The 16,203-nt window shown below is 40.8% G+C and overlaps 1 protein-coding gene across 2 annotated transcripts in view; it reads left to right on the forward strand.

The window, feature by feature from the left end:
* zip (myosin heavy chain 10) overlaps nucleotides 1-16,203 on the forward strand; it is a 62,914-nt gene that overhangs the window by 3,639 nt on the left and 43,072 nt on the right. For both annotated transcript variants that reach the window (XM_022839207.2, XM_022839208.2), the window contains exon 2: nucleotides 9,080-9,362. In XM_022839207.2, coding sequence (XP_022694942.1) covers nucleotides 9,080-9,362 — 283 coding nt within the window. The remainder of the gene's footprint in view (nucleotides 1-9,079; nucleotides 9,363-16,203) is intronic.

Below are 16,203 nucleotides of genomic sequence, written 5' to 3' on the forward strand. Positions count from 1 at the left end.
CCACATACAACGCCCATTCCCTGGCTGCCGATCTGCCTGGCATTGGCTTGCCGCGTGATGTGTTGCTTGGCCTGGCTTGTGCCGCAGATAGTCAAAGTCATTGCGGCCAACGACGGTTACAAACGAGAAACTCTGGACCAACAAACAACGAAGTGAACGACGAATTGCGCCGACTGCTCATAATTGTTAACAGATGGTAATTGTGTGGCGATCCTGTTGCGCTTGCAGTTTGTCGCTTGTTAAGTATTGCACAGTGAACTTGAAAATGCATAACCATAAACATGAATAAGCTCGAACGAGTCTGCCTGCATAATTGTACAGCATTCCTATTTTAACCCCCAGGAAAGGGTTCCAAAAGGGGTTTCACTACAGACACAGCATCTTGCGGCGAGACGGGCACTGGGTAGATTTTAGATATCATTATATCTGCTTCTTAATATAATTAAAGGGACAGTTGTGCTTGCCTCGTTGACGCGAGCGGTTTTAAAGCGAGCAAAATAAACAGGACGAAAAACTAACGGAAGTTTTTCATTTTCCAATTTCCCATTTTCGAGTATATATATATATACTCGAAAATCTCTCTCTCTCTCTCTCTCTCTCTCTATATATATATATATATATATATATATATATATATATTAAAGTTCTTGAAAGATTAAAGTTCTTGCAACAAAGAATTACTGCAAAATTTGAACGGAACTCTAAAGCTTTTAAACATTGTTGAGACCTAAGAAAATTAGTCATATGATTTCCATAATCGCTTAGACGCAGAAATATCGTTCTAACAAAATTTTATTGTACGAAGCAATCTAGTACTGCACCAGTATTTTACTTAGTCGTACAATAATATTTAACCAGAGCTTAAGATATGCTCACATAGATGGTTCAGCGCGAATGATGCTGGTGGCAGTAATATCTGTAAAAGCAGGTGCGGTACCGTTTTCTAATGTGGATAATGAGAAATAAGTTGCTGCTGTCGGTAGGCGAATTAACAAATATTTCGTAAAGAGCAAGCTTTCTTTGTAAGCCGAGAAGTGTTTTGCCAATCGGCTTCATTTTTGGCGCAAAGAAACTTACGAGCCAAAAAAAATCAGCTCAAGTTGGTGACTTTAGGAGGTCATTGAGTTCGAGAAAAACTTAAACGACAAGTATAGACGAGACGGATCCACAGTTCGCTCCTGTCATACTTGATCCTCAGACTTTATACTTTGTTTCATAGAATCCGTTATTGTTTTGCTATTATTTTATCAGCCTGTTTCGATATGGCTCGTATATTATATATATGTTGGCTTTCGATACTTTTTCGATTTTTTAATGTTTTCTGATACTGTTTTCGGAACGCATGTGAATACGGTTGTTTCGACCTCTGAGGGACGCCTGTTTAACAAGCAGCCTTTGGCCAACTCTCCAACAACGATTGACAAGGTCGGCTTTATTCACAGGATGTAACCCGAGCTAAGTTTTTTCTTTCCATTATAATAAATATGCACGTATCAAAGTAAATAGAGTTATAATGGACGTTTCATAATGATTTTTTTCTGTTTTGTTTTATCTATTGACTATTTTCCTGAGATATCCTTAAGAGAGTTTAAAAACAGCAACGTGCAAAAGGTAACAGTATCCACCCCCTGTTTACGACCGCCTAAATTAATACTACGCTTTGTGGGGTAAACAAGCCGAAAGCATATGATGTGTGACTCCAGCTTCTGTGCAAACTTTCCGAGAAGGAGTTCTAGCAACCCATGAGAAACAAACTTCTTTCTTTCCAGCCTAAACCTTTCTCTCTGAAAGGCATTTTCATTATATATATATATATATATATATATATAATATATATATATATATCGAAGTGCATCTACTTTATCGTAAGTTAAAAGCGCTGTTGTTGTACACCGTATACCAATGATTAAGCTGCTACTGCTACTGTTACTGCTGCGATAGCGAATCTATACGGACCGGTCAGCAATATATTAAAAAGGCAGGAACTATTGTTTGAAATTGCACGGCTATGCAGATAGTTTTGTCACACGTTTCTCTATGTGTCTATAGACAGACACGGACACAGTAGCAGATCATGCCAACAGATTCCTGTCGTCAACGTCCTCTCGGGACTGTGTTTCTGAATTCCATCCCTAGTCTCATCGGCCTTCCATCTCGCTTGCTTGGCATATTGTAGGGTAAGCTGTAGAGACGATTGATGATGATAGTGATGATGCAGCTCGTCCGTTGTCCATGTTGACCGGCATGTCGCTCCCAGTCTCGTCTGCCATTCACAGCCGTTGCCAGCAACAACAACAGCGGCGCGCGCGGCGACTAGCCTGCCGTCAGCCCGAACGATTTAGTGTCAGCCGCAACGTTGATGGTGTTAGAGTGCAGTGACGCTGCTGGCGATGGCGAATGCAGCGGCGGTAGCTAATAGAATTAACCACGACACTGAGGAATCACATCTCAAGAATAGTAGGAGAAAAAGAAAAAAAAGCTTCATTTCGTGTTCCTCCTCCGATGCTTTTCTAGCGCTCTGTTTCTCCCATTTACTGGTTAGCTACTGTAGTTGACTATAGCCGTGCAGTCCTATCGAGCTGTTCGTTAAGTCGCCGATGAACGGTGATTCAACAACGAAATGAACAACGAAACCCGTTGGGCAACTTTTTTGTTGTCGGTGAGCAGCACGTCGTGTATAAGGCATCTTAATGTCTATGTTGTCACGTTCAAGACCGTTGCGCATTTAACACGGTCGATATGACAGCAGATCTTGAGCCTCACTGCCTTCACCCATTTACTGGGTAGTAGTAGTAGAGGCCTATATCAATCAAGTTGCATATTGTTTTTGATTCAGGCGAATACATTTCGGCATTTCGAATTTTGGTGCGCAATGTTTACTCCTGCATGCTTTTGACATTTATAAAACCAAAATATTAATTTATTTTTTTAGCTCATTTTGGCTTGTAAGCCTTCTGGTACACTAATACAGTAGCAATCACCCAACGTTTGGCATTACAATAAGCGAAGCCTTCAACAGAAGGATGATACGTATAATTGATAGCTCAGCGTATGGATATTTGAACGGCGATGGAAAACAGCAAAGCAGGCAAAAACTATTGTTCTGTCTCTCGAATTTGAAAAACTTGGACAGACAGCTACCATTTGTCAAGTGTCGAGATAAATGTACTTGCACGTGTATTTACCATGACTCAAAAATGCTCCCATGAAAATCTCTTTCTCAAGCTAACTGGATAACTAATATTTTGAACTTACCGTGGCTCTTTCCATATCATATTTACCTCTGACAATATTTGACGGCACTTACCGGCGTTTACAATAAGGTTTGACTGGCCTTTTCGTACGCTTATTTACTTATGCATGCTTCAAAACGAGCGGCTACGCGCACTTCGCTTGGTAACAGGAGTTTTTTAGTAGAGCATTCCGGAACCTAGTAGCGTTAACGGGATGCGACTTAGCGGCGCCGATGGTTAAGATTACTTTTTCTTATTTGCCAGAACACAACTGATACCGACACCCACATTATTCGTCTATAATGTATAATGTAATTGCAGATTTCTTAATAGTTCGCCGTCCGATGATTTTCAGCGACGGTAAAAGTTAGGGACTAAATGTTCATTTCTTGGATCTTTTTATCTGCGTCAATTTATTTCATTTTATAGTTTCGGTGCAGCACAAATGTGTTTGATCGAATGCTTAGGATTTTCGAAAACCTCTTTTACGTCTTGATATCTGTTTTTTGCCACAACTGGCAACTCACAGGGCGGCGTCATTTTTCGGCCATTTGCATTTCTAGATTCCATTTTTACCTATTTATAGACACGTGTATATATAGGCAATCTTCTTAGTGATATCGAACAACTTGTTTCTTAATAACGTAATTCGTATTTTTGAACTTTTACTTCGGGGTGTCTATTTCCATGTATATCTTTGACGTTACCTGCCTGTAAGTTGTCATGTATAGAAACGTTATTAGAACTGGTTTAGCTAACACTGAATTTCCAAATCTGGTAAAGCGTTCTTACCGATCTTTGGAACTTATAAACGAATTTACTCTCGGATTTATTATACAAGTACAGCGCCACCCGCAGTCTTCATGTTCCACTTGCTTTTAATCACTAAATATTTTTGGTGGAAGTAACGTCTAATATCGGCCATTTATTCTCAAAATCGCAGAAAAGTAAGAAGTTGCAAATTTCAAAAATCTTAATTTACACTAGCTCGTAAAGACAAACAACAGTTCAATATGAAGCTTAAATTAAATTTTAAGAATATTCGTATAGTCAGCTCGATCTCACGCGCGTGAAAAAAGTTCTTCTGACCAAAAAAATCTATCCAGTCTGACTAGCCTACGGGGCTAATTTGGATTCAATAAACACATTAACTAACAAAGACATTTCATAGCACAGTAGAAGATCCGATAAACTTCGCCTTGCACTGTCTTGCATACGGGCTGGCGAGCCCTGCGCCATGCGTGTTTATATTGGTGATTTAACATGTTAAAACATTGGTAGTATAGCCAGCCTAAACCAAACAGTAACGGTTTTTACGTTGTACTAACACGGCCCACCTAAATCGTTTTAGCTTAGCCGTTAGTTTATCGACCTGGCCGAACGTCAGCAAAAAAAAATTGATTTGCAGGGCATACTTTATAACTAATTAGTTGTGTAAAACGATAGTCTTAAATCTCCTGAGCGTAATTCGTTGCACTAGTTTTGCCTGGTTGGTTTAGTTGATCCATTAGCAACCGTCATCTCGTTGCAGTCGAACGTGGACCACGTACCCTTTTTTGCGTAAAATGGCTAAAGAGTTCCACTCTTCAGTGGCTCTGCTCCCATCTAGCACTTACACTACCAACCTGCTCTAACATTTACTGCGTATTACACTTGACCTTTGCAGACTACTGCTTGAATGTTAATCGACCCCGTCACCTTGTTTGGTTATTCCCGCATTTCCATACGGCCCACATTGAACGGTGATTCTCACATCGTGTGCCGCTTGCGCATGTTTTCTTCTCGTGCATGCTTTGTCGATCGGAACGTATCGACAATTATCCGAGCACCTCGTTATTTAAAGCAGTTTTTAGGCATTATGTACCTAATATATTGAAGGATTTAGCGATGACAGGGCAGCCTGGACGACTCGTCAGTTACAGACGATATTCAATTCTGTCTCGTGGACCTATCTATCGGGTCGTGATAGCTGGCACGTCTGACAGATTGGCGCACTGCTTACCTTGAGCAAAATTTCAGACGAAGCATAACCGTGCGCACATTATTACTCGCTGCGCAGTTTACTCACAAGTGTTCAATTGAGCCGCAACGTGGCACGGCTGCTTGTGCAACGTAATAACTCTACATATACTTTTTTAGAGTCCGCCACATATAGCTTGCAGCCGCGCGGGACGTTGACAAGTTTCGTTGTCTTACGCAGGCTAATTTCGAATCGAGTGGAATCACGTAGCGCAGTAGGAATGTAGGAAGCGGTGGCTTTTGCAGGAAAGTAAGCATATGTCGGATTGGGTCCATATTGGTGTCAGCTCTTTTCAGGGCGCAACTATACTGACTGTAAAAGAGATGAGTTCAGTCCATTAGTTCGAGCAAACTTGTTATCCTGGATCTTTAGTAGTTGCGTAGATTAATATATAATAGACGCAGATATCTGCTGTAATAACTTATTCTCTTCCCAATTAAGACAGGCAGCGATTTGCGGTATAAAACATAATTTTCGTTAAACGTAGTTGTGAGGCCACCCGACGCATACACATCATGCATTTATGTAGGTTTCGTCTGAAGCTGCATGCCATTATTGTCCCGAATGCGGGCAGAGTTCCTGGCAACTAACTCATATATTTTTTCCTATGTGGTTAACTACAATATAGCACTGATCTTTCTAAAGCACTGATGTAATTTAAATCCCCTCAAAATATTTTTTATAAGCGGTTGTTATAACGGTACAGAATTGCAAAATGGAATTAAAGAGGGTTCCTTTTGGTTTTCAACCGTTCTCAAACGTGTTCGTGGTGAGTAGTAGAGCATGTTGAGTGCGTAACGGAATAATCGGAAACGAACCTCATTTAAGACGGCATGGGTTTAAAGTGTTTTTTTTGGGATTTCTAGACCTTGGTGTACCAGTGGGTCGTTTCAGTTGACCAGGTGATTCCATGACCTGTTCGATCAGCTGCGCATTGGTACGATGATTACCTGTGTGGTCTTACTTTTAATACTCATTTGTAGCAATTTATTCAACAATTAATTGTATCTCTGTTTTATTATTAAAAACCGCTGGCAGGATCTCTGATTTGCTCGATGTTCGTATGATTCCACAATCTTCTGCCATGTCAAAAACGTTTCGGAACCGCCAATAATAATTAGCTCTACTCCCAAGAACATTTGGTATACGTCTATAAATGCTAGCAGTTACTACTTCCAGCAGCAGCAGCAGCAGTCGTAAAGTAAGTTTATAGATAATGCGTCGTACAGCTTAAATATTAACAGTTAAAATATTAACGAGCCTACTTACATTGCTACGGAGTTCGAATCCGGATGTAACCACAGTTTGTTTCGCGTTGGAAAAACTAGTTGTCTGAAGCAATGCCTAACGATCTAAGTTACGAACATAAAACTTCAAGCATTTATTATGTTGCAGTTAATCATTCAAGTTATTATTCAGTTCAACAGATTACATTTACGTGTAAGCTTTGACTTATCCGAAGATAAAAATCACTCCAATCCAGGGGAAAAAGTATAACGAGCTTGGTCCGATGATCAGTTTGGTGTAACTCGCTGGTTTCCAATTAAGAGCCCATCGAATTACTATTTTACTAAACACAGCGCAGAGAGTGACAACGTGAAGCAATCGTCTCAGTGTCTACCCTGGCATGTAAGCGTAATTCAAACAAGATCATGTCGGCTGTTCTATTCTAAACACAGCAATTGAAATTTTACGTCTCTCTAAACTTTAAACTCTCCTGTAAAGTCCGAATCCAAATTAATTGCAACCTACTGTTATTCACTCAAGAGAACAGATTTTAACGATAAAAAAGTCAGCTAAAAGACACATCAACGCCAACATCGCCAGTTCCTATATATCATTATCCCTTGAACAGTATCATTGTTTCCTTATCATAAGACCTCCACGCTAAGATTATTATAAAAGGCCTTTTTTCTTTCGCGGTATTTATTCCAACAGCGTTTTCGCGCATGTCTTTTCTTATTTGTCTACCTGGCATAGTCAAGATGGCCGATTTCTGACAATTTTTTGTTTGTTTTTTCTGAGACGCGAATTTTTCGCGCTGTCTTGGAATGTTTGGCCAGGCCGGCGCCTTTTATATTATTGGCCAATTGGAGGAACCGCTCATCACTGAGTGCATCAAATCTCGCTCGTCTATATTCGGCGTTGGGCAATCGCCCGACTGCAGACGAGGCAACTGTGTGGTAGGCCGGAGGCTGCCTGTGGTTTTGGCCAGACTTACGCACCGGGCAATGACTCCGACTTTGCCGACGAATTTTGACGTCTTTCGCTGTGTTCGGTGGATCCATGGATGTAACGAATGACAAGAAAAGACACGGAGCGTTTGCGCGGTAATTTTCAAATAAGGAGTGATTGACCTCCTTCCCGCGTCTTTTTCTTTTCTCCTAAAGAAAATCGGGGGGGGGGGGGGGCACGAAAGTGGAAGTGGAAAAGGGTTCGACGGTTTATGTTTGTGTTGGAAATGCCATTACTATCATAATTACTATTATTACAAAGAAGCGGGTATGTGTATGATTTCGCTAAGGGAAAAATGAAATCATCGCCCCTTTCACAGAAAACGTTACGTTTCGAGCGTAGAAAAGTGGCCAAAATGGCATCGAGAAATCAGGGAAGTTTTTACGTTCAAAGCAAACGTTGTAAGATAACTGAACAAGATGCAAAAGAGCGGCGTAGTAACCGAGTATTAGAGGCGGGTGTTATGCTATTACACACTGTATTCTTAGTATGATAGGACGGCATTGTAATAAAATCAAAAGAAATCGGACATTAAAAAAACTTAGTAAGGGTGCTTTCTCCCGACTGAAATGAAATTATGGCATTTTTCAAGCCCGACGAATGATCGTTTCTAGAATGCGCCTACAAAATTTCGAAGGAACTATTTTGCTCCAGATCTATGTTGACTTAAAACCTGGCTGATTCTAGTTAGGTTACAATGTTCAACCTAGGATCAAATGTATGAATCTATCTAGGCAGTACGTAATTTAACCAAATACACTAATATGATTACATGATGATTAAGTGGACGCGTTTTGAAACTATGTATTGATATGTCTGTGTCAAAATGCATATTCTATGTATATAGATATATAGATAAATATTATTAAGGTCTTGGCCAAACTTTTGCTGGTAGTTATACAGATATTATTGTGGAAGCTATTACGCAATCTAAGCCAGTGATAGTGCAATTTACAAGTGACGACTTAAGGACTCGACTTACACATAAGTCGGTTTTCTCTGAATGCACAAGCGATTAAGGTAGTTCTCATTTTATTTTATCTACGTAAAAAAAGAGAGCGTACACGAAGTTTGTGTCCCGTGTACATGTTCGTTGCTGCACTTTGCGTGCCACTCCTAAATCCACCATTTTCAACGCGGGTCTAATAGTCCTCTCTTTGCATACATTTTAGAAACCTTATTCTTAATAAAATTACATAGTCATCTTTCGTACTGTATCGGTAATCAAATCGCCCACGTGTTGTTGTTTTGATAGGCCATTACCGTAGGACCGCAGCTTTCATAAAACTGGATTTTTACGCATTCAGTCTTGTGCTTCTATCTCTTTTTAAAGTTTCGACCGTTATTGCCGATCATACAGTAAGTTTTCCTTGAGCAGAATCGGGTTTCAATGGGAACTTAAGGCGCTCCAACTCGGTGCTCTCAGTTACCATTAGGCAACCCTGCAGTAAACCTATGCTGTAAAATCGAAGTGAATTATTTGCTTACTTGTACTAGACCGAGTGATGGCGACATACCCTGATTTGTTTCCTGATGATTAACTGTTTTTAATAAATCTAATAATTTAATGTTTCTAACTTTTACACTTCAGGTATGACCCAGCCTCGCAGTCGGAGTGGGCTGCAAAAAAGCTTATTTGGGTTCCTCACGAGACCCAGGGCTTTTGCGCTGCGTCGATTCGAGCCGAATTAGGCGACGAGCTCGAGGTCGAGTTGGTCGAAACCAATAAGAAGATGACAGTGTCACGAGATGATATTCAGAAGATGAATCCACCAAACTTCGACCGCGTGGATGACATGGCCGATCTGACGTGCCTTAACGAGGCCTGCGTCTTACACAATATCAAAGAGCGTTACTACTCCGGGCTCATTTATGTAAGTATTTTATATTCTGAGGTTGTATTCAGAATATCTGTCCATTTTTTAAAAATTTTTTTTGTGTGGTACATGGTTTTATTTGATGACAAAATGACCATTTAACAATATCATGCGATTTAATAAATTTGCCCGATTTTGGTTGAACTCAGTTAACGCAGCGAAATGACATAACTGCTTGATATATAGAGTGGCTTCGTTGGTCAGCTGTCTCAGTTAGTGCTATGCTAAACTATGGTTTAATAGTGATTGCTTAAATTCTAAGGAAATGGCTGCCCCGCCACATAGGGCTTTTTACTGTGCACACACAAGCTTAGAATAATACGTCTGACTATAAGGAATAAATGGGTCGTTTTCGAAGAAACTGAATGACCTATGTGACCGCATCTGCCCATGCGGTTAAACTGGTGGCAGTTTAAAAAAGATTTTTCGCCTAACGATTATGAGATATATGGAAAGATCCGCGAATTGCGTATCACGAATACTTGCACTTACAACGTCTCGGTTGGGCAAAACGCATAGCATATCTCTAGTTTATCGGGTTTTTTGAAACAGTGCTGTATAATAGTTGTGTACTGTTCCATGTCCTGCACAGATCAATACATCAATTAAATTAATTATTATCAATAATATATTTTTATCACGGTATTACAGAGAGCCAGCAATTTCTACGATGTGTTAAAGGTAACAGACCTTACGCGTTACCCCTTGCCCGACACAAATAAGTCGAGCATCTTTATATATATTTTGTAAAAGATTGCTGACCACCAAGTATTCGCTGACGAATCATGAGTTTAGCTCATTTGCCGAGCCGTTTTGACGTGCATTGTAGTAGCGTTTGCGATCTGCTGCGATTAGAAATAGTCTTCCACGACGATGGGCTAATATATACCACGCAAGCTTTCTTCATTCGCTCCATTACCGCCGCTCAGGACATATTAATCTCCTTCCTGCCGGCGAATTTTATTCACTGGGGCCGAGATCAGGTGCTTTTGGTGTCTGCCGATCCCTCAAAAACGTCGGTAGTCCGATAAGCGGAGTGGTGACCGTTCGACTGCAGCAAGCTGCTACTTTCAAATGTGTTCAAGTGCGTCCTTTGCCAGATCTAATTTGTAAAGACTGGACTCGATTTTCTTGACTAGGAACCGTAGCTGCAGCAATGGCAATCGGCCATAGTCAACCGGCGGCTCAATTTCAAGCATGTTATGATACATCGCCAATGCAGTTTAAGCGTTGGACTCTTATCCAATATGTGATGGTCTTCCTCAATGTTGTCGTAACGCGCCGAAATGGTTCGTACAGCTACTGACTGGCTTCACAGACAGAGACGCCAAGGAGAATGTTGTCTCCATTTCGCAACATTGCACAACACTACGTCAGGGTATGGTAACAATGTTACAAATCTTGTTTTGTGACAAGTTTAGGAAGTGGCCGCCGTCCTATTGAATTCCTGTCGTTGTCATTAGTCATACGACTAATACTAATTATTATATAATATATATAGTGACATAATAAGGAAACTACACATCTACATTTGTATTTTGTTCTTAAAAAAATGGTTTATCTAATCTGTGCGTAGTTAAAACGCCGGCTAACGGTGGCTATTTTGTTGTGCGATTTTGCTTTATCCAAATCTTAGGATTACGTAAGTAGCCATTGGCATTATTTTAATTAAAGACACTGTTTAGATTCGCTACCCGAAGCTAACTATTCAAAGATAAAGGCATATAGAAATAATGATTCCATTCGAGAGAGAATAGTTGCGTACTACGGCTTTGGGTAGTAACGCCAAATACACGTTCGCATGGTTGGATACAACAAGTATATAATGAATAAAAAACAGTCTTTTCCACAAAAATTATTATTATAATAAATTATCCGTTTATTATGTAGGTAAATTATATTTGTGTCGCGTTTATTGAAGTATTTAGGGCAAGGGGTAGCATTAAGCCATTTTCCCCATATAACTGAAGCGTTAGCTACGTTTCTTTACGCGGTTAATGTAGAACTTTGCCGCTGAGTCAATATTTTTAACATTGCGCAAGGCATCGAAAAACTTGGCACCTTATCGATTTCACTGCACTCAACAAGTTCTCGATTTTACTCAACAGATAATGAAAGGTAGTCTTGATATTGTATCATGCAGTGGAAGTCTGGCTTGAAATCATTGAGATTTGGAATCTGAGACCCTGTTCCTTGTACCATCTTAGGTAAATTGTTCCCTTGCACAGATAGACTGCGTAATGAGTGAGAGACCCTGAAAGCTATAGCGATCGATGCAAATCGAAGCATTATTCTGTTCTTCATGAAGTGCTTGCAACAGACGCGTGCACCTATGAACAAAATCCTCTTTCAGCCAGCAACGACAAGAGAAACAATAACAGGCACATCTTTAGGCGGTGAATGTGAACTTGAATCGTTGCTGTCACTGTACCCTGCCAGCGTCGTCGCTGGCCGGCGCAATCCAGAGATGTCAATCGTTCCTTCGCTCGACGGCTTCGAGGTGCCTCTTCGTCTCTTCGTTGATGCTCCTCGATTGCCATAGCAGCAATGGCGGATGGGGCAGTAATGGCAACGGCAACAGCGGCAATTGGCGAGCAAACGCCTATCCTCACCTAAGCATCGATTCGGTTTGGTACGTGTACTGATAGCGCTATCACTGTATCGTTTAAGCATCTAGATATTCGACAACGGTAACAGCATACTGTACCTAAGCAGAAAAAGCAAAGTCGTTTAAAGGCAACTACTAAATAAAAACGGAAAATGCCCAAAGAAGATACACGACAATGACAACAACAGAAACAACAAATAAGGTGACGGACCGATTCATGACAACTTTGCCAACAGCGCGATAAACAAGCAGATGGGTACCCTAAAACGGTAGAATATTGAAGGGATATATTAACGAACGAACATCGTACGAAGAACCTATCGTCACGCTAGCCATCCCCGAATGACCAGAAGACTCTTTTTCTACAATGCTATAGATCTAATAATGATTACTATTATTATTGTACATCTATGAAAATGTTTGTGTCTCAGTATTCTAGTCGAGATCGAGCGATCGAGTGAGAACGATGCTATTTTTTTGTAGGGGTAGACTTTTGCAGATTCGGACGATTCCGTGATCATTCGATCAGCAATAGCAATTGAGCGCAATCACTAAGCAATGCCCGGCGCTTAATCGTTACCTATTACTTAACATAAGTGGACCATACGGCCAAAAAATGTTACAAGTACCATAATGAACTACTAACTGAGAAAGATGACAGATTCTCGTATACCGATTGTGTTGATGGAGGTGGTGTGAATAATAACAGCAGGCACACGTATATGGATGAGCCTGGCTAAGAGAATGATGTCAAATGCCTGGATACTATAAAAAATGATGAGAGAAGAAAAGGCCTGTAGGCATTTAAAGTCAAAAGTTACAGCCGGCCGGTTGAAACTTTCCGCTAAGCCTTATCGTAATGCTAAACTTGCTGCTGCCATATACGTTGTATGGTTATATCACCTGATAATATACGTGACTCTCAGTATTTCTTAACCCTAATGCTGGCCTATATTGTAAACGCACATAAGCGGTCTCTGTTGAAATTTTTAACTGGTAACCCATTATGTCAACACTATACATGCGTACGCATATAGCAACAGTAAACTACTGGGTGCAGGTGGAGACATTCGCGTTCGTTATATCGATGTATTGTATGACGTGTTTCTGTTCTTCGCCATTCGTTTTCGTACCTGGCTTTGAAAGTGAGCGCCTCGCACGAAGGTACTTGACAGAGGTGTACAAGCTACTTTGCTTAATAAACTCTTAATCATGTGGATAATGTCCTAAAAATATATTCAAACCTTTAAAGCCTTCTATGAGGCCATAAAGGAACGGTTTTTTCAGGGCTTCACAGTCACTACACTAGCCCGCTTTAACCGAGCTATTGAATTTTTAATCTGCGTCCGATATTACAACAAACACAGGTGTGACATACGCGCATCTCATCAAAAAAGCACGCTACGACTGTCCAAATGCACTCAATAGTACAATTGCTTGCCTTTAGTATTAGCACACCAAAAGCTGAAACGCCCTGATATTCTAATCCTTCCTCCTTACTTTCGCACATTTTCATCGCACCGTTCCATGGACTATGGCTTCGTACTTTTATTGATTTTACTATCGTTTTTGTGGGTGGTAATGAGTACTGATGGGTGCGTGTGTTCGTCGTGTAAGTATCATGCAAGGTTTTTTTTGCTGAATGAGGGACATCGGCAATTCATACTTTGCCTGGAAAGCAGAAGTCGATAGCTGGCAGAAGATGGAAATCATAGCATTGTTACTAACAGAAGAAGAATATCAAAGGTGGGCGAAGCCATACTGGAAAAGAACCATTGAGTGATACACCAGCTATCTGACGCCATTTCCTGTCCGCAGAGAAAGGGAACAATAACTTCTCCTAGATCAAAATTGTGCAAAACGTGATCGATATTGCTGATTTACGTCACTTTTCGGTTAACGAAGATTTCTCGTTCTGCAGGCAGTGCAAGGTAGTCTTTCCAAGTAGTAAATCATATTGTGGATGGAGGAAGTAATACAGTGATAATAGTAACAATACATTAATTAATTACCGTATATTATAGTAATATCGATTAGTGAACATTGTTATGGACACGGACAACATTTCTCATTAACTGATTACCCATGTAACAATTTTCTGGCTAATTTTGAACTAAAAGTAACTCTCGCATGTCGAAGCTCGATTTCGGTCGGCCAAAAATTTCGAACGGCCGAATTTCCTTCGCAGTCCGGAACTACGCACAAAGCTACTGCAAAGCAAACTGTTTTGTATCTCTTAGAGACAGCCAAAACGGCTGAGATTATATGCTATATATGCTTGTTGTTTAAATTGCTCAGGTACAAGATCTGTAAATATTTGTTCCGAAAATTGCCGGGAAGTCGTCGGAAGACTTCGACGTTTGAGCCATCTCTTGGAATTGCTGTGACGCGACTTTTCAAATGTGCCGTGATCACATCTTTTAGATAGATTAAACAATCGTTCTACACAAATTGATTTCAATTTAATTATTACTTTATTCTAACGGGCTAAACAGTTCGGTAAATGCTAAAGCTTGCAAGTGTGCGAGGCTGTGTGAGACATTGTCTTCCAGTTATTACGAATAGGAAAAACAGAGGTCATTTATTAGCCTGTTATTGAATAAACAATGTTAATATCAATAGAAATTGCACTGTTCCATATGATCTTTTGGTTGACATGCATGACACGTTCAACTATTGAGGATCGAAGACCAGGTCACCTTAAAGGCAGCCATCGTCGGGAATGCCCTAGAAACGGCCGCTGGACATTTTTCGTTTTTTATTAGCGGAATAGATTGGTTCACTAGGCCATTTCCAAGTCGATCTGAAGCCGATGTTTCACCGGCATTGCCCTGGTCGACGTCTATTAGACGTAGATGGGTCGGGTTCAGTTCTGACCGACGGATCGTAAACGCTGTTCCAGAGATATTAGTCGATAAATTTTACCGTGCCTATTTCAAATAAACTTATAGCTTACGTTAAAATAGACGGTCCACGTCGTGGATCAGTGAGCCAGTGTCGGAGTAATATCCGGTGACGTCAGAGCTCTGAAGCATGTCCACTTGTCTCGTCTTTAGCGAACTGGCCGTTGCAGTTGGTTGTTGGCCGAAGTCATCGGCGGGAGAGCTCATGGCTTTGGTTGAGTGAAGCATCACCACATGGATGGTAGATGCTTAATAGTCAATGTCGAGCAGCGTTGCTTTTGAGTTGCGGGGTCTAGCATACTATATGCGTGAGTAGCCGCGTCAGTCTGTTGTTATCGGGAACCTATTGCCAAGTCGATAGCACTAGTGTTATTATGCCTCTAGGCCTTGAGTTCTTGCTCGTGCTGGGCAGGAAATTGGGAATCGTCGCTGAAGTTGTTCACGGAACCAGCTCATAAAAAAGCCCGGTTTGTGGCTCTATCAAACGCATTGTGCAATGCACGATAGTGACATCAGGCTCAATATCGTTAATCCATTTAGGAACACTTAGGTTTTCTAGCCAGAGCGTCGAACACTAGCGCCATTTCGCTTAAGAGAAAGCAGTTCGCGAAAAACAAGTTGCTTTATTCGTATTGTGTACAGGATGATCTTCTGACGCAACGATAGCTCAGAAATCCGACATGCTTTTAGCCATGCTTAGTGTGTGAGTTGAATGTTGGCGCAAGTACTCGGGGCAACCCGAAATCGGTGTACAGCTGCGACCCATATGCATATCGTTTTTCAACTATAACGATCCGATGCTCCTTCAGTGGACCAAACTATCTCAAAGTATCTCAGACGCCATTCTCTTGGTATTAGTGTCTCTTTACATGTGACAAACAATAGTAATAGATGCATCCACGCTTCATTGTGGTATACGTATATAGCTATATCTTCACCAATGCCAGTAGGAATTTAAATGCTTCGGAGAATAATGCCTTTGCATTGGCTGATTTTGCTCGATAGCACTTACCATGTCCATCGTTGTCAGTATATAGTAAGCCACAGATGTGTAAGGATTGTGCCAATTTGGTACGGTGCGGGAAGTGACGGTGACTTGTGGGCGGTGGACGCACGAACCTTTATTTCGATATCTTGGGTTATCTCTACGAATGGGCATGTATACATAATTTAAGGATTGTTGATACTTTCGTCCTATGCGGCGGCGAAGACAAGCCCAAGCTTGAAAAATCATTGAAAGCTCTGATATGTTTACTATATCAAAGAAAGGCAGTGCACTTCTCGATAACAAACCATATTTAAACTGATTATATTTTTACTGCAAGCT

The sequence above is a fragment of the Varroa jacobsoni genome, unplaced genomic scaffold (assembly GCF_002532875.2).
Source record: "Varroa jacobsoni isolate VJ856 unplaced genomic scaffold, vjacob_1.0 scaffold_791, whole genome shotgun sequence".
NCBI classification, from domain to species: domain Eukaryota; kingdom Metazoa; phylum Arthropoda; class Arachnida; order Mesostigmata; family Varroidae; genus Varroa; species Varroa jacobsoni.